The sequence below is a fragment of the Pteronotus mesoamericanus genome, unplaced genomic scaffold (genome assembly GCF_021234165.1).
Source record: "Pteronotus mesoamericanus isolate MK-2021 breed Mesoamerican mustached bat unplaced genomic scaffold, CSHL_Meso_final contig_68, whole genome shotgun sequence".
Classification (NCBI taxonomy): domain Eukaryota; kingdom Metazoa; phylum Chordata; class Mammalia; order Chiroptera; family Mormoopidae; genus Pteronotus; species Pteronotus mesoamericanus.
In genome coordinates, this window is record NW_026555234.1 from 29442587 (window position 1) to 29461034 (window position 18448).

Consider the following 18448-nt stretch of genomic DNA (forward strand, 5'->3'; position numbering starts at 1 on the left):
AGGCTGAAATGTGAGGGGCAATTTTCAAAGTAAAACAATGGCCAGTGAGGCTGGGTTTTAGTGGAAGAGTGTGGAAGTATGGAAGAAGGAGAGGCAAAAAAGGCATCAGCAGAGGTCAGGTCACTTGGAGTTGTGTAAGCCAGGAAAAGGGGTTCAGAGTTTATTCTGAGTGAATTGCGAAGCCACTGGAGAGTTTTGTGCTTTATCTTTGAGGAAGATCATTCTAGCTACTGTGCGAGGCAGAGAGTGCTGAGGGGCAAGGAGACCAGTTACGAGGCTATTGGGCTAGTTCTGTTGGGAGGGGATGACGGCATGGCCTGAGGCGATGGAGATGGAGAGACGTCAAGATATTCGGGATGTATTTTGGATGAGTAATGGACAGCTGTTGGCCATGCTTTGACTGTGGGGGCTGGGGAAGGAGAGAGGAATCAGGGAGAATCCTAGGTATTTGGCGTAAGTAACTAGATAGTTAGGTACCATTTGCAGAGATGGGGAAGACAGAAAGAGTAAGGGTGAGGGAGAAGAAAAGGAGAGTTTGGTCTTCACATGTGAAATTTAAGTTATCTGTTTACCAATTCAACAAGTATTTATTATCCGTCAACATTGCTTTGGGCACTTTGGGATATCATATTAGCAAAACAGATAGAATTATTTGCTCTTTTGGGGTTAATAGTAAAAATGTAAGCAAATAAGATATATAGTGTATAGACGGTGGTAAGTGCTGGGATAGGAGTTATAGTAAATATGGTGGTTAGATCTGAAAGTCTTCACTGACGGAGGACATGATAAGATACTTGAGGGGAGTAAGGGGGTGAGCTATGCAGAGATCTGCTTAAAGAACCTCCTAAACATCCAACTGGAAGTATCAAATGAAGAACTGGATCTATGACGCTGGATTCCAATTAGCAGTCAGAGTTGAAGGTATAGGTTTGGAGGTGCTGTGCAAAGAGATGATATTTCAAAGATGGGAACAGATGACATCACCAAGGAAGAGTATTATAGGTGGAGAAGGGAAGGAGCTTCTGCAGCAACCCAGTACTGAGGGCCGAGGAAGAGGGAAGAGAGCAGGAGACACTAAGATGGAACAGCCATTGTAAATAGGAGGAAAAACAGGGACACATGGTGTTAGAGAAACAAAAAGCCATTTCAAGGAGAAAACAGTCACCTCTGTTGGATATTGCCAAGAGTTCAAATAAAACACAGACAGGTGCGATCATTCAATTTGGTGATAAGGGATGGCCTTGAAAACAGCAGTGTCAGTGGGGAGACAGGGACAGAAAGCCATGGGGTTGGTTGCAAAGAGATTGGTGTAAGTGAGAGAGGGGAGAATTACAAGGCCAGAGTCCTTGAGAAGGCCAGAGGGGTGGATGCTGATCACGAGCGGAGGGTGTGGCATTGGAATCTTTTATGCAGAGTAAGAAGAGGGAAGACAGAGAGTTTGGGTACCGATGCAGATGGGTTGGTAGATTCAATGATGGGGAAAGAAATGAGTTCCTACCTGATTGCTGCTACTTTTCTCCATGAGGTAAGTTCATTAACTAAGAGTATTGCAGGAGGGGAGGTTGGGGACCAGGTTTGGAAAAGGAGGAGGTGGTATGAAATAGCTGCTCAAGGAAATACCTGATATTCAACTTGCAAGTGGTTCTTCTCAGGCAATGACGCAGTGTGATTTTTACCCCTCAGCCAAGAGGTTAGAGTCCTATCAGGAAGCTGTCTCTGAAGATGAGGATTTTGCAGACACTCCCGATGGCTCTCTCAGCAATATGGCAAGACCGAGGGCCCCCAGCTGCAGGACGGTTCATAATGGGCCTTTGGGAAGTAAATCCTCGAGTCATCTGGCTGGGAGCTGTTCGGCTCTGGGAAGTGGAGAAGGAGCCAGCGAAGTGCCTCGTTCCAGACAGGCTGCTTTCAGTAGCCCCATTGTAAGTGTGAATGCGTGACTTGACTGTTGTCCATCCATGATGAATAATGACAGGACATCCTCGTAATTATAATAGAGCCCAACACTTGTCTTTTCGACCAGAGAAGAGACCACACAATTGCAGTTCAGTGTGAGTGCCACGCGCGTAATTAGAAGTATAAACAAACAATTTTACAAATTCCTAATTTGGGGGCTACTTCAATATTGAGAGATGCTATATCATTTCTGGGGGGGAAAAAAAAAGAAGTGAGGTTTCTGGTCAGGGCCAATCATGTGTGAGTCTGAAGAAGGCTACCTTGGTGTACCCACCGTGGCTCCCTCTCAGCAAAGCTGACCAGAGTTCTCTCTCACACAGGTAAGTACATGTGTCCAAATCATGGGGAAGTTAAGAAGCCTTTTGGTGCTTTTCAAAGCCGTTCCATTTTCTGTCATCTCTTGAAAGATTGAAGCCTGTGTGTACTGCATTCGTATTACTTATTTTTGAAATAGAACCTTTACTTTCTAAGCCATTTTTAATGCTTCTTTAGTCCTCTAGAGGTTTTCATTCCGCAAGTGTGCAGTTCATTCCCGCTGCATGGCTGGTCTCTTAGGTCTTTGTATGGCTGTCTCCTTCCTTTCTTTGAAGCCTCAGCCAGATGTGACCACCTCAGTAAACCTTCTCCACCTCCCAAGTCCAAATACTTCCTTTGCACCGCCTCCCCTAAACTCTCTGTCCCAACTAGAAGCATCTTTCTTACTTGTGTATAGGTTAGTGTTTTGCATCTACTGTCTCTCCCAGCTGTAGTGTGAGTGCCACGCAAGCCAGGCTCTCGTCCATCCTCTGCACCCCTTTCCTTGAAGCACGCCTGACACCACAGATCAACAATAAGTATTTATGGTGAATTAATTATGAATGAATTAATAGATTCCTGGAAGGCAATGACATAATGCTAGACGCTTGGATATAAAATGAGGAAGACATACATCTATTCTTCAGTTTTGCTCTAAGTAGAGGAGGCAGACATGTACATAAATATAATCCTGTATTCATGATGCTGTAGTACTTGCTAATACAAAGTACAGTGAGGTCACAAAGAAGAGAATGATCAACTCTAAAGGGATAGGGAGGGATCAAGAAAGGCTGCACAAAAGAGTAAAACTTGCTTAATTGGGATTAAACTAATGAGTAGGGGATTCCAGAGTAGGAAAGGAAGGAAAGGCACTTGGGGCATACAGGTGTGACACGTGCGAAGGCTCAGAACCGCAGCACGGAAGAACACAGTGTGGAGGAGGGATTGTCAGCGTGTGGTTACTGGCCTTTGTCTTTTCTCCTTTCAGGTCTGTGGTATTTAGAAATCTGAGGGAGCCAGAAGGAGGCATTTGTGTCCATACATAAACCAAAGTTGTAGAGGTGGAGCTGTGGGTTCCTGAAAGGCGTGGGGATGGCCGTGGAAAGTGGAAGTAAAACCTTGAGTATAGGTGGAAGTAGGGGAGCAGCAGGGCTCAGCATTAGAGCTGCTTGGTCAGTCAACTTTGTCTCCTGCATAGAGGAGCTCTGTCTGTTATTAAACCGTGGCTGTGTTTGGTTTTGCAAAAACAATTAAAGTAGGTTCCTGTCACTCTCAGTTTTAAAACAAATTTAACATTCAGCACATATTAAGGCCACCCAAAAGTTTCAGCAAACATTCTTAGCAGGCAAAGAGGAGTCTTGACCAGTGTTTGTTTGCTTAATTTGGACTTGTATGGGGGGAAAAAAGAAAGTAACCTGAACATGAAATCTGCAGCCTGGTAGGACTGTGAACTATGGGGGAAATCTAACATTTGAAATAGTCACATATTATATAAGATGAGCACAAAGATGTTGGACTCCCACCATGAAATCGGATAAGGCTTTGATTAATCATGGGGAGCTATCCACATTTTGCTCTCTATTCTCTAATTACGAATATAAATATTCTCTGCATTTAAAAAAATGTCTATCTGGGGCTAAGTGACAGGGGTTTATTTATTTGTTTTCCAAATAGAAACATCTTTGTAAGTCTGTTTATCTCTCCCCTTCTTTGTGAATGTAAAATCAGCAAGTGTTTGATAGTGACAGACAACAATAAACTTTTCTTGTTTATCCGTGTGCCAAGTACTGAGTTAAGGATCCAAAGATCAGTACGATAGGGTCCTTCCTTTAAAGGAACTTATAAACTCTATGGAAGCGAAGTACATGTGCAGGGAATCATTTAAAGCAAGATGGAATGGGTCTGGTTCTCGAAGCAGTAGGAGTTCAGAGAAGGCAAAAACTATCCATCACAGAAAAAAAGAACAAAAGTCAATTTTGTAATACAGGGTCTCAGTGAGGAAGATTTGGATCTTAGGAAATATGTCTATAGATTCAGTCATATAAATCAGAATTGTGTGTGATAACTTTATAGTTTCTCCTCAATTCAGCAACTAAATATCTCAGCCACTAGGGACTGACTTATTTTTACAGAGACCAACTAAAGTGGAAGAATGCTCCCTCTTCACCTTGACATGGATCTTTCCTTAAATCTTCTTCTGGGATCTTCTGTGTATTGTTTTATGATGCTTTTAGGGTCTTGTCTAGTCCTGAGTTTCTGGATTTTTCTCAAATGTATGTTGACAGTTCCTTTTGAAAACACAGGGTGTCTGACCAGCGCCTCAGGTTTGCTCAGCTCTACTCTCTCTTGTTCTCATGGTCACAGCACAGGCTGTCGGTCAGGGAGCCATCAAATTCCCCAAGTGAGGTATTCGACGGACCTCGCCAATAGCATTTTTTACAAAGATGTAAGTTCCAAACCTTTCATTAGTTCGAGATGAACTTCAGAATGCAGTAATCTTTATGTTATCAATGTAGAGATCACTGGTACAGTGAAATCAATATTATAAGTTCTCTCAGCCCCAAACATGTTCCATAGACCAAACGTCTCTAAGATGTAAAATTTGAGAAGCCTGCTCATACTAGCCTCTTGGAGATTTCCAGTACCCATCAAACTCTCAGAGAAATGCTTCAGTTTAAAAAAAAAACAAACTTGTTTAATTTAAAAATTTCTTCAACTTATTTCAGTATGAAACTCTTTGGTTTTCTTTGGTGGGGGTGCTGCTTAATATTAACTTTCTGAGAAGACTGCCTCTGGCAGTATTGCTCCAACCCATGAAGTCTCACAAGCACTGGATGATGGGATAATCATAGGCTTTGATAAATATCATGCAGCAAGTTTCACAGTCATCCCTAGGTTGACTAAGCATTGAGAAGTCTCTCAGACCTCACCACTCTCTTCTTCTGATTTTGAGGAAGATGTTGTTCTCTGAGTACCGAGGGCCTAGCGCAGGAATCAGCTCAGCGTTACTGTGTTTGAGAAATGTGTCATGAGGAAATGTGGGCAACTTATTAATGAACAGCCACCAGACTATAAATGCCTATGAACTCCACCAAACTGCAACAAGATTCAAGTTTTGCTAAGTCCAATACCACAGACCAAGAGGTATAGATGTGTTTGAATAGAAATGTAAGAATGTTTCATAACAGCAGATAACTTGGACCTTTAAAACCCATTGTTTCACTTAGCATCATGTTCTCCAGGTCCATCCATGCTGTTGAAAAGGGTAAAATTTTCTTCTTCTTTTTAAAAGTGTTTTTTTTATGGCCAAGTAGTATTCCATTATGGAAATGTACCATAGTTGTTTTATCCACTCATCTGCTGATGGACACTTAAGAAATAAGCCAGTCAGAGAAAGACAAATACCATATGATTTCACTCAGATGTGGAATCTCATGAATAAACTGAACTAACAAGTAAAATAGAGACAGACTCTTGGATAGAGAGCAGGCTGACAGCTCTGGGGTTGGGGATGGGGGGAGGTGGAGGGATTGAGTAAAAAAGAAAAAAGACACATGGTCAAAGACAACAGTGTGGTGATTGTAGGGGGAAGGGAAATGTGGAGGTGGAAGCGTGTGTTACTGGGATAGATGGTGATGGAAAAAAATATAATTAAAAAATGGGGGAAAAAACTGTGAACTGGGCAACCTTCCCTAAAGCTGAGTGTGTCATTTGGGAAAGAAAAGGAACATTTCATTATTTGGGGTCCTGTTGTGCCGGTGTCATCCCACCTGCTATCTCCTTTACTTTATACAGTTATGCTTTTGCAGCAGGTGTTATTTGAGGATTCTTTGGAAGAGAAAAATGTAGCCGAAGGGGTGAAAGTAAGCTAAGGCCACTAGCTAGTGTGCAGTGGGTCTAAGACCTGAACCCAAACCCATATGATTTCCAGCCTGTATTGTTCTTACTAAGCCCATGCTAATTCTCACCAAATTCCTAAGCGTAAAGTACATGCCACAGTCTCCTGAGTCTAATATCACACATCTCCATATTTTCCTTTTTTCTCTAAATCACTCTTCCTGGCTTTCGTGCATTCAGTATCCTTTGGCAGCTGACTGCATCTAGGACTCCTCTAGAATACAGTGGCATTTTTGTGGAAGCTTGACTTGAAGTCCCTTTTGATTTTTCTGAAAAATTTCTAAAGGAGTTGACTATATGTTACTGGATTATAAACAGATTCCTGTGCCAACAGTCTTTGTTAAAACTAGTACTCCTAAAATAAGTGTGAGAAGCATTCTGTTAAACAAAATGGAGTATTTTTTTCAATAACAGAACTTGTTAGAGCCAATTTGTACTAAGAATCTTTAAGAGGAGGGCACAGAGTAGAGTTGCCATGTATTTCTGATGATCAGAGATCTCTTGGAGGAACCCATAATTGTGGAATGTTACTGGGAAATGCTGATTCAATCTAGTAGTCTGCTCATTGTAATTTTTATTTTGGAGTGTTGCTTTTTAACAATACTAGTGACCAGAGTCATAATATATTTTGTTAAAATAACATATGAATAACACCCTCACTTTATCAAGAGTTGGTACTCATCAGTTGCTTTTGGATGAATCTATACCCAAAGTAGAGTCCTAGACATAATAACATATATAGCTCTGGCACTGTGTGAGGGTACACTCACTCAGCTACATTTTGGTGCAAGACGTTGTCCCTGTCTCTTGTTTAGTTTAGGTTAATAGTCAAGGTAGACCCCACTGATATTGTACATTCCGAATTTTCCATTTTTTTTGTCTTTCTCTCTTCTCGCTTTCTATGATACCTTGTACATTAAATCTTTCTGAGGAGAATAAAATTTACTGTTTCATCCTTCATATATTCTGGTTATAAAAGCTATTTCTCATTTCGATTTAAAACTCTCAGTTTTAGATACTTGTTATAATACTTGGTCTTATTGGATCTCTAGGAAACAGATGTGGTACCAGACACCAGGCTTTTGGACAAATTTAGTCAGATTACACCTCAGCTCTTCATCCCGCTAGATGAGTCTGTCCCAAAGCCACCGTCAGAAACTCTCTACATCATCGACTTCTTCATTGCCTTGGCGATTTGCAACACAGTAGTGGTTTCTGCCCCTAACCAACCAAGACAAAAGGTAAGGCCTCTGATGCAAACAAGGGTCACCTTCCAGCAGAGAACTTAGCATTTAAATGTACTGGTCTTGTTATGTGGATAATAATTAATAATAACAACAGTAGCCAGTAATAGCAATTTAACCTTTCTACAGCACTTAATCTGTGCTGTGCACTTATAATGTTCTAAGTGATTGATCAGTATTAACATATTTAATCCCCCAAGCAGCCCCATGAGTTAGGATTCATATGATTCTTCTGTAATTTCCTGTTTTACAGTGGAGGTTAAGCAGCTTGCCCGATCACAGGAGGGCAGTTGATGAAAGCAAGGCTTGTGGAATGGGGCTCTGTTCATTTTGCTTTCGTTTTCTTACCAAATTGCAGCTTTCTTTCAGGCTGCTGAGACCTCCCACATAGTACACACTGCATCAAGCAAGACACAAAGTACTGGATTTATTATTATGTTTAATGATAATGTCCTCTTTTCATGTACCATTTGAGTTAGCTTTAGCTCGATCAATCTAAAATCCACTGCATCTGCAATATACCGAGGATCTGCAAGTCCCACAAAAGCCAGATTTCTAAAGTCTACTTGTAGCTTAGAATTCATGGGAAATTCGTTTTCAATTAAAAAGGAAAAGTTGTTTTAGAAACTGGCGATTCGCCACTTGCTGTGCTGGCTTCCTTGGGTCTGACTATCTCCCCTTCCGCACACATCCACTTAAAATTCAATTTGCAGCACAACCCAATTAAGTTTTAATTTTCCATCAGATCATTTTCTTCTGGCAAATTCAGAGGTGGTCAACTTTAACATAAAAATAATTTACTTCCAATTAAGCTTTCATTTGATCAGAAACTGTATTTTTATAAAATTTCAACTAGAAAGTTATCCCCCGAAAAGTGATTATAGAATTAGAGAGTAAACGACTGGATGTTCTGTTTTCTCCCAATATAACACTTCACAGCCAGCTATTTCCAAAGTCGGCATCTTGTGGTGTTTTCTGCTTAAGAAATATTGGTACCTTATCCCTAAAGAATGTAATCTTCTCTAGCTGAAAATAAAATTTCTGCAGGCATATAGGAGCCTAAGTTTCATGATATTTCAAGGCAATGATAGAGAGGCAGTGAATAAGGAGCTAATCAGAACTCCCGTGGGACCCAGGAACATCATTCATGATTGAGCATCGCTTTTCATTTCTGAGTTCTAGCAAGTTGGAAAATTGACCATCGTGAGTTGCTCAAAGTATCATAAAATTAAAAATCTTTAGGAGAAAACTTTTTAATTCCTTGGGCATTTCTGAATGAGAAAAATTTAGGATCCAATTAACTGGCCTTCATAATCTAATATGCTATTATTGAATAGTTAATTTGCTTACAATTTTTAAATTGTTATTGCTAGGATGCATACAATAAAGATTATTGATTTTCCTATATTTTAAATTAGCTCATCAGGAAAAATTGCTAATAAGTACACGCACGACTAGTAGTATTAGCATTGTCTTCTGCTATCTGTTGTCTAATTTCTTCCTAAATGGTTGCAGAAATTCACAATGCCATCAGCATAGGCACATCTTTTTCATAATGGCTATTTTTATTTTTGTTAATGTTTTCCGTGGCAGGTGTAAGCATGAGGCTGGCTGCTGTCTATTTAAGGGAGGGGCAGCTCTTTGTATCTAACTCTCTCCCAGTTTGACTTCCAAGTTGTCTTAAAATGCTTTTGTATATTCTTATTGAGACCTTCCCAAATTCTTTCCTAGATCAGACTCTCTTCGCTAAGTGGAATGCCCATTAAGTCTTTGGAAGAGATTAAAAATCTTTTTCAGAGATTGTCTGTCCGAAGATCGAGTTCACCATCTCTTGCCAGTGGGAAAGAGCCCTCGTCTGGGGTCCCCAGTGCCTTTGTGAGCAGACTCCCTCTCTTCAGCCGAATGAAACTGGCTTCCCCCGTGGAGGAAGAGGTCTCCCATGCTGGCGAGAGCCCTCAGGGCTCTGGTAGCGCAGCCTGCCCTACAGAAGCAGAGAAACAAAACGGTGATGCAGGCGTCACCAGTGTCCAGGCGGATGCCCCCGCCGGACAGCCCGTGGCCTCCCACCTGTGTTACGAGGCCGAGAGCCCAGACGAAGCGGCGCTGGTGTATGCCGCCAGGGCTTACCAATGCACTTTACAGTCCCGGACACCAGAGCAGGTCATGGTGGACTTTGCTGCTTTGGGACCATTAACATTTCAACTTCTGCACATCCTGCCCTTCGACTCAGTAAGAAAAAGAATGTCCGTTGTGGTCCGACACCCCCTGTCCAACCAAGTTGTGGTGTATACGAAGGGTGCGGATTCTGTAATCATGGAATTGCTCTCCGAAGCTTCCCCAGGTGGGTTTGTACAGAGCTGAGAGGGGAGTGGTATGAAGGGCTTGCAGGTTAAAAGACCACTTCCAATGGTTTTATGAAGGCAAACACGCAGGTGTGTGCGGATCGATCACACTTGGTGAAATAGGGAAAGCTCACTAGGATGTGGTGAGAAAGCATCTCAAGTTTGGGGCTCCCCAGACCTGGGTTCAAATCTGGCTTCTCTCATTAGCTGTATCTTGATAAAGTTACCTGACTTCTCTGCCTAAATCCTCAGTAAATGGGGATTATATTATCTTGCTTATACGTTCCTCAGATTTAATGCCATACTGCGTACAATGTATGTACAGCCTTTGCCCAGTGCCTAACAAATGGTAAGCGCTTGATGAGCAACTGATAGCATTATTATAGTTACGTTATTGATGGTGTGGGAACAGTATTTGTATTAAGTTCTTGGTATTTTCCTCTCCCCAGGTAGAAGGAACAAGGGAAAGATGAACTCTGAGGGCCCTTTTATAAATGTTTATTTGAGATTCAAAACCACAAGGCCTTTTGTTGTGGGTTTAGCTATTATTATTTTTACAGATCTGTCTGTAATTGGGCAGACTGGTGGGAACACCTGTGTTTTGTTCATTATTTCAGATGGAGCCAGTCTGGAAAAACAGCAGGTGCTAATAAGGGAGAAAACCCAGAAGCACTTGGACGACTATGCCAAGCGAGGCCTACGCACTTTATGTATAGCAAAGAAGGTGAGGCTGCTTAGCACACTACCTGTCCTTGCCTGCCAGGTAATTTGATTTAAAAGCACCTGACATCCCCTGGGCTACTTTTGTACTGAAGAGGCAGAGGGTTTCTTTGGATCTTGAACTCCCCATTCTCACAACTAGGTGTGAATAGATACAAAGTGCCTCACCCCCCTCTACTTCAGCTGCTTTATAGGAACTTAAATGCAGCCTCTCCCTCTCTGGCAACCTGAAGACAAAGGAAAATGAATCATTTGTTCCTTCCCAAGGAATTCCATTCAATTTGTGTTTGGAACCCGACTTTTTGGCCTCACCAATGTGGTCCCCTCTCTCTTTTTACGTCTGCCAATGACTGACCCCGTCCACCACCCATCAAAAGACATCAGAGCTGCTGCTGACTTCAATACCTCCAACTGAACAGTGTGGATACCAGTTTCTCAACTGCACCATTAGAATTACTCTAAACTAAGCTAAGCTCCTAGCTGCATGCTCTCTGATGTAATTAGATTCACCCAGCTTCCTCCTCTGTGGTGCCTGGGATTCCCCAGAGATGCTGAGCTATAGGGTTCATCCATCAGCAGTGTTGCACTAGACTGATCATGGAATTTGGGAAGCTTATGACCAGGTACATGAGGGTATGGACTTGGCATGAGTGTGCCCAGAGAGAGAAAGAATACCTGAAATAAGTAGATGGCTTCTCTAGGAGTTAGTCCTGGCACAGTCATCGTATGGTCGGCCTCAAAGCTCCTTTCCATCCCCTCCCCCCATAGGTCATGAGTGACACTGAATATGCAGAGTGGCTGAGGAATCATTTTTTAGCTGAAACCAGCATTGACAACAGGGAAGAGTTACTACTTGAATCTGCCATGAAGTTGGAAAACCAACTAACCTTACTTGGTAGGTAGACTATGTTATGGTTTCTGAATGCAGAATTTTGAAAAACATTTGACATTGCTAAGGTACTGACTGGTTATTTTCCCACTTGGATGTGATGTATGTGGTTCTGCCCACCCTGTTCGGGCACACCTCTGCCTGCCTTCCAGTCCTTTCCATTTTGTTCCCCACTACAGTGAACTAGACTCTATTTGTAACGAGGTCAGGGCGGTTGTTCTTCAGAAAGTCATTTAAAAACCCAGCACTTAGCATAGAATACAAAGTCGAATAAATATCCTGGTTCAAGGGGTGCAAGCTAAAGTTTCTTGCCAGGTATTGGGTGCGTTACTTAATATGGGTTGTCTTTTTGAATCTGCACAATGGAACTTCATTTTATTATGAAGAAACTTGGGGCACAGAGCAGTTTCATGACTTGTTCGAAGGCACATGTTAGTAACCGACAAGGCTGGGCACAAACTGGGGCCTGCCTGGCTCCAGGGCCCCTGTTCTTTACCCGGCTGGATTAGGGGCATTTATTTCCCCATCTTCTCTTACTTCCTTATTTCGACCAAAGGTCACACAACTGACACCTCTTGTGTCAGATCGAGCTGCGTCTTGAAATCTTCTGGAGCACTATTGGAAGTACTGGCGCCTGCATCCTGCGCCCAGCAATGCTGATTCAGTCGCTCGGATGTGTGGCCTGGACATGGAATGTTTAAAAGCTCCCCAGGTGATTCTAAGAGGCAGCCAGGGTGGAGAACCACTGCCTCAGAGTCTGGAGATTGAGTTTCTAATAGAAGCACTAACACACCAATAAGCCAACCTCTGAGCCCCATCCCTTTGGTTCAGAGAAAAACGCTGATCTCGCCTGGCATCTGGCCAACAGAGGAAAGATGCCCCCTGCTCAGTCATTTCTCAGTGACAGTGGGAGTACTCTGGGTCCCCATTTCCTCAACTGAAATCCCAAACTCCAGAATGCTCTGTGGGCTGAGGGCTCAAACTCACTGGGCAGGAAGACAAGTCTGACCGGATAAGACTGTTTATAAGTCTTTATGATCCTAATGAGTGGGAACATTTGTATGTTTTGCTGCAGAAATATTAATATGCTAGATTACCAAATACTACAAAAATAAGATGTATGCACCATATTACCTTTTCAGATTTTCAGAACTTTTGAACTCCAAAACTTACCTGGCCTCGTTTCAGAAAAGGGAGCGATGGGCCTATACTGTGAAAGGCCACTGAAAATAGAGATGTTATGTCTCACCGACAAAAGCATTCTTTAAAATTCTGCCCTCGCCCTTGGGAGTATCGTAGGATTATGAAATTGTAGAGCAAGATTACATTAAGTAACTGAAAAAAGTCCCCCTCAATTTACAGAAAAGGAAGCTAGCCAAAAGGAGAACAAGGAAGTTTTATAAACTCATTGATTCCTAAGGCCCTTCTGAAAAGACTGCTTTGGATATGGTTTTGTTCTGGGTCTTCACACTCCTTTGGATCCCTGGAAGTTACTGGAGCAAGACTGGGTTGGCTAACAGATACAGTTCAATTATAGCCCAAGTGAGCGTCAGCTGGCTTTAGTTTCTCACAAGCCCCTTGGCCCTTGGTCAATCTTTAGGTGCTACGGGCATTGAAGACCGTCTGCAGGAGGGAGTCCCCGAGTCTGTAGAAGCCCTTCACAAAGCCGGCATCAAGATCTGGATGCTGACGGGGGACAAGCAGGAGACAGCTGTCAACATCGCTTACGCGTGCAAACTGCTGGAGCCAGAGGACAAGCTCTTTATCCTCAATACCCAAAGTAAAGTATGTATGACGAGATGACACCAGTCTTTTTTGTTTTTCCAAAGCCAGTGGAGCACTTGTGATTTGATGACTGCAAGGAGAAAGAAAAACCGGTAACCATTAGCTCCTTGACAGTCATTTATTCTATATCGCAGCCTGGCTCATGCTTGCGGGAGGGTATCCTCTCTTCTATAGGGTTGGTGAAACTTCAGAGGAATCATTGCTGAATAAAGGCATTAAAAGAACATCTTTTTAATTTATTTACTTTTTCCTCCTCCACATTGGGAGGGTTACCAGAGATTTGACGAGACTTAGCCCATAATGACACCATGCATCAAGCTCTGGGACAGAAATATATCTCCCTTTCAAGTTGAGGGGAAGTGATGATTTCTATTGGAATCAGATGAATATTATTTTCCTGGTAATTCTAAAAATAGACTCTTGAGGTAAGCCTGCCCTCTAGTGGTAATTCTTAGGTAGTGCTCCTAAGATTTTAAAAGTTGGAAGATTTAAGGGAAAAGAAAGACTATCTTTTTAAGGTGAGGGAACGTACAAGTTTAGACCCAGCCGTTTTTTATCAGTCCTTCCCACCCCCGCCCAATATTTAACACAAACATTCTAATCAGTGAATAAGCATTTTATTTTATTCAGAAGTTTCCTAGTATAATGATATTCTAAGGTTTATGCATATTACTTAATTAGCTTGGAAAACCTTCCTCACTAGTCATACTTAATCACTGACATCCACTCTGTTACAGCAGCCTGCCCCCCAAGTCCTCGGGAGCCTGTCATCCCGATCACATCTTGGGCCCTTGTCACAGGCTGCCATGTTTGGTGGCCGTGTCTTTAGGATCAGGCCTCAGTCAATACCCAACTAGATCGCACACTTGAGGAAAGAAAATGTTCCTCCTTCAACACAGAGTAGGTTCCCTTCGGCAGTTGGCAGTGGCCCAGGGACCCGTAACCACAACCTTCAGCCAGCTCCCAGTACCAGCCAGGGGCGGGGCTCAAGGAAATGCTTAGTCATTTTAATCACGAAATCGGTTGAGCCCTAAGGCTGGTAAGACCCAGGTTCAAATGCTTGCCCTGCCAGTGACCAAGTGTGTGACCTTGGGGCGTTACCTTCCTGAGCCTTTTCCTTTCCTGGAATGTGAAAGCCATGCCTTTGTCAGAAGGTGTTGTAAACATTAAATGAGAAAATGTAAACTGTAATGGTGTGCCTGGCAGATGCAAGGGGTTCAGTGAACATTTAAAAAGAAAAGTAAACAATTCTTGGTGTTTGATTTTGAATTTGATATTTGTGGGAGCAGTAAAATTTTTAGGATTGTGAAATTTATTTGTAAATATACAATTTGCAGTAAAAGCATTTAACATTACCAAGTCAAGAAGTCTTTACAATGTTACAATATATCAACTGTGGACTGTTCTAAATGCAAAAGTCTCCGGTGGAGGGTCCTTGTTGTTTTTTCCCTATCAGTACTGTTCTAGCTATGCAAATTTCACACAGGTAGAATAAACAGAACACAGTGAACTTAATTTAGGATGACTCAAGTCCATTCATACAAAATGCCAGGCACTTAGTAGGGGCTCAGTCACTGGTATTATTTCCTCTTTCCCCCACTCTCCACCCCTCAGGAGATGCTAAGAGTTAAAGAAAAGGAAGATTATGGAGCCAAATTTGTCATTTAGGGAACAGCTTGCTCCTGTGGCATTCTAAGTGAGCCACCTGGCGACTAATGGAGCGTGCACTCATTTCTACAGTGGAGTACCTCAGCTTTACAAATTCCCATCGACTTTTGTTCCTAAATTGGTATATTGGATTAGAGTAAATGTAGTCACTTACAAACTGTAGAAAATTTCCATTCTCATTAAAGTCTTTTTGATTTTTTGTTTTAATATAATTATTTCCTAGATTAATTACTGCTCTGTGATATAAAAAGTCCTTTCAGGGTTCATCATTTCGTTTTTAAGTTTTATTTTTATAATTTTTATTTAAAATTTTCACATAAGATAGTATCTCTTTATTTTCATGTTTATTAGACTTTATAAAAGGCTATTTCACACATGATCTCATTTGACAGTTATAGCAAGTGAAGCAGATAGAATTACAGAATCCCTGTTTTAGAGCCTGAGACTCCCAAAGGTTCCGATGATTGGCCTAAGCACCTGTAACTGATTACTTGTCAAGTGTGTTTTCTAAATTATATGACACAATTTATATCTATATATATTTATATACAGTTGATTCTCATTATTCATTGAGTTAAGTTATATAAAGTTGTCGCAAACACTGTGTTAGCCAATAGTGACCCATTACCCCCAAGGGATAGGGATTAGGTTCCCATGAGCCTCTGGTCACGACTTTCTTGTCAATCAATCAATACACAACCTTGTTTATCTGTGTTTTTGTTTAAAGACATTTTATTATACGCATACACACACACTTGATTCATTAACATCGAACAACACTATAACTCACACCTGAATGAAGCTTAGCTAACTCTAGATAGCACTTTAGTATTATGCTTTGAGACCATTTTAAGTGGTGAAATCACTAACAAAAAGTACAAAAATGTGAAAAATGTGAAAATGTGTCACTGAACAGATAATGAAAAGGACAGTTGTTTACAGTTTGGGTGCTGACATAAGAAGGCAGAGCATCACCTTGTTCAGCTTCCGCCGGGCAGGTGTACAACTCAGGACTTGCTCTTTCTGTCACTCTGCCCTTGTCCACACATGGCTGCAAAAGCACCATGAGTATTAATTGTACATACATACTTCTGAAATGGAAGTATAATTAATTTATAAAATTAAACACATACATATGTAAATAAGAGGATAAAAACATCTATATAATCAATCTAGGATCATAAAACTATAGAAGGTTGTGCCCGTGTGTGGGAGGACATCCACTCAGACCGTGTTCCCTACTCTATGAGCATATGAAGGCTGCAATACAGTATTTGTAGTATTGGGGCCAGATTTGCCCCAAAGGTAAAGGTTGCCCAGTACATCCATTTTAAAGTTGAATCTCTTTACTTATCGTTTATGCAGTTATTAAGTCTTTGTTGTGTCATGGCTGCCTATCCATACCTACTTCTTTCCTCCCCATCTTTTTTTGTTGTGAGTTGATAAATGCTTGATAAAACAGCATTTGAAATAAGAGTAAATGGCCCCTGAGTGAAGGCTCTTTCACGAATACACTGTTTCAGGCTTAGCCTATGACCATAAATACACTGCTCCTGGATTTTGCTTGGCTGTGTTCTTAGTGGTCATTTGACACAACTTCTGGATAAGTTCATTGTTAGTCCTCTTGAGTAGAATTCATTCGGTGAGTATTTATCGAGTGTGTGGTATCGCCCTCTTTTAGGCATTGTGAAGGCTTCAAAAGTAAATCAAAAGAACTTCCTAACTAGTGTGGGATGAGGCAAGTGGAGGGTGCACACCCACGAAACGTGATGAGCACCACTGGGACCGTCTCAACCAGAACATACGTGCCCCAAGGGCAGGGATTTGGTTTCATGGCAAATCCCCCGCACCTAGAATGTTTTCTCATTCACGGTAGTTCCTCTATAAATACTTAGTGAATGAATGCATTAAATCAAAAAGGATATAAAAACAATAATTACTGATCTAAATCCTGCTCTGTGTCATGCCCTACATTTTGTGTGCATGACTTCACTTATTCCTTCCAGCGATGTTGTGATGTAGACAACATTTACATTTTTTCAGATGAGAACCGTGAAGTTACATAATTTGCCTAAAGTCAAGCAACTTGTAAGTGGCAGAATAAGACCAAAAGGCTCTTGAGATTCACTGTTTGAGAAGGTAAAAATGCACAAATAGAGAAATTCTTTAACTATCTCTTAGCGGTAGAATTGGGCACAAGATGACCCCATCTTTTTAACCGCTCCCCACATACACACACAAGGCGTGGAGAAAGAACTCTCAGATCTTCGAACGTAACCAGTCATTCCCTACCAAGGGTTGCCTTGGTCCAGTGATTGCTGAAGAACGACAATGACAAATTTAGCTCCGTGTGGCCTCCCCTGTGCCCCAATGCTAACTGTCTTTGCCTCTTGTTTCAAGGATGCCTGCGAGATGCTGATGGGCACAATTCTGAAAGAACTTCAGAAGAACCCAGCCTCTCCAGAGCAAGCATCATTACGGGAGGGCATCCCCCCGCCTCCCGCCCCCCACGACTGCAGGCTGCGGGCCGGACTCATTATCACGGGGAAGGCCCTGGAGTTTGCCCTGCAGGAGAGTCTGCAGAAGCAGTTCCTGGAGCTGACTGCCTGCTGCCAAGCGGTGGTCTGCTGCCGAGCCACGCCCCTGCAGAAAAGCGAGGTGGTGAAATTGGTGCGCAACCACCTGCGGGTGATGACCCTGGCCATTGGTGAGTGGGGATGACACCCTGCCCCGTGCCTCTCACTTTCATGCCTCACCGGGGGCTGGTCCTTCTGCCTGTTCTCCCGTCAGGACATCCTTTTACTCTTCTGGCTGGCGGTGCTCTCCCCCCGCCCTCTTTTTCTTCTTGCTTTCTCTCCATCCCCCCACTCCATTCCTGTTTCCCTCCATCGCCTATTTGACCGCCTGCTATGAACCAGGTGATAGGGATGGGGCAGTACAAGGGGGGGACTCCAAAGAAACGGGAATTATCTTCAGGAGGACGGGCCCCTTCCTTGTCGTACGGGCTCTCCGTGCTACATGGGTGTCCCAGGGACCCGCGTGTATCCGTGTGCCGGCTGCTGGCGGGAGGCTGTCAGTGGGTTTTTTTGAAGACCGTCTCCACACGTTTGCCCACTTCCTGGTGGGGGATGTACGAGTGCACCTGCCCCCACTGCACTGAGTGGTCAGCAGTTTTTGACCAAAAACGACATGACCTCTATGCCCCACCTCCCCATTCACCCGCTCTCACCCCGAGGGACTTTTTTTGTTTCCCTGGATACAAAACGTCCTAAAAGGGACACAGTTTGCTGATGTGGAAGAGGTGAAACAAAAAACAGCAGAAGCACTAAAAGGCTTCAAAATCAGCAAGTTCAAAAACTGTTTTGAGCCATGGAAAAATGTCTCGATAGGTGTATTGCATCAAATGGAGAGTACTTTGAAGGTGATTGACGTTTAAACATGTAAGAATAAGTACGCAAGTTATTATAAATAAATTCCAGGGGTTTTTTTGGGTCCCCCATTGTATAATAGTCAAGACTCTTTGGATTACATGTGAGAACCCCAAATCAACTGACTTAAGGAGGGTAATGTACGGAATCATGGAGCTGAACACTCTTAAAAGTTCACCTTCAGGAAAGCTTAATTCAGGTGCATTAACAATTCCTTTGTTCATC

General features: G+C 42.4%; 1 protein-coding gene across 3 annotated transcripts in view; it reads left to right on the top strand.

Moving 5' to 3' along the window:
- The window catches only part of ATP10D (ATPase phospholipid transporting 10D (putative)), an 87604-nt gene that overhangs the window by 48966 nt on the left and 20190 nt on the right, over positions 1–18448 (top strand). For all 3 annotated transcript variants that reach the window (XR_008529879.1, XM_054582138.1, XM_054582137.1), the window contains 7 exons: positions 1684–1922; positions 7200–7388; positions 9123–9732; positions 10351–10457; positions 11222–11348; positions 12943–13127; positions 17196–17502. Coding sequence is in view for 2 of the 3 variants with exons in the window: in XM_054582138.1 (XP_054438113.1) it covers positions 1684–1922; positions 7200–7388; positions 9123–9732; positions 10351–10457; positions 11222–11348; positions 12943–13127; positions 17196–17502 (1764 nt within the window). In the remaining variant the exon portion in view is untranslated. The remainder of the gene's footprint in view (positions 1–1683; positions 1923–7199; positions 7389–9122; positions 9733–10350; positions 10458–11221; positions 11349–12942; positions 13128–17195; positions 17503–18448) is intronic.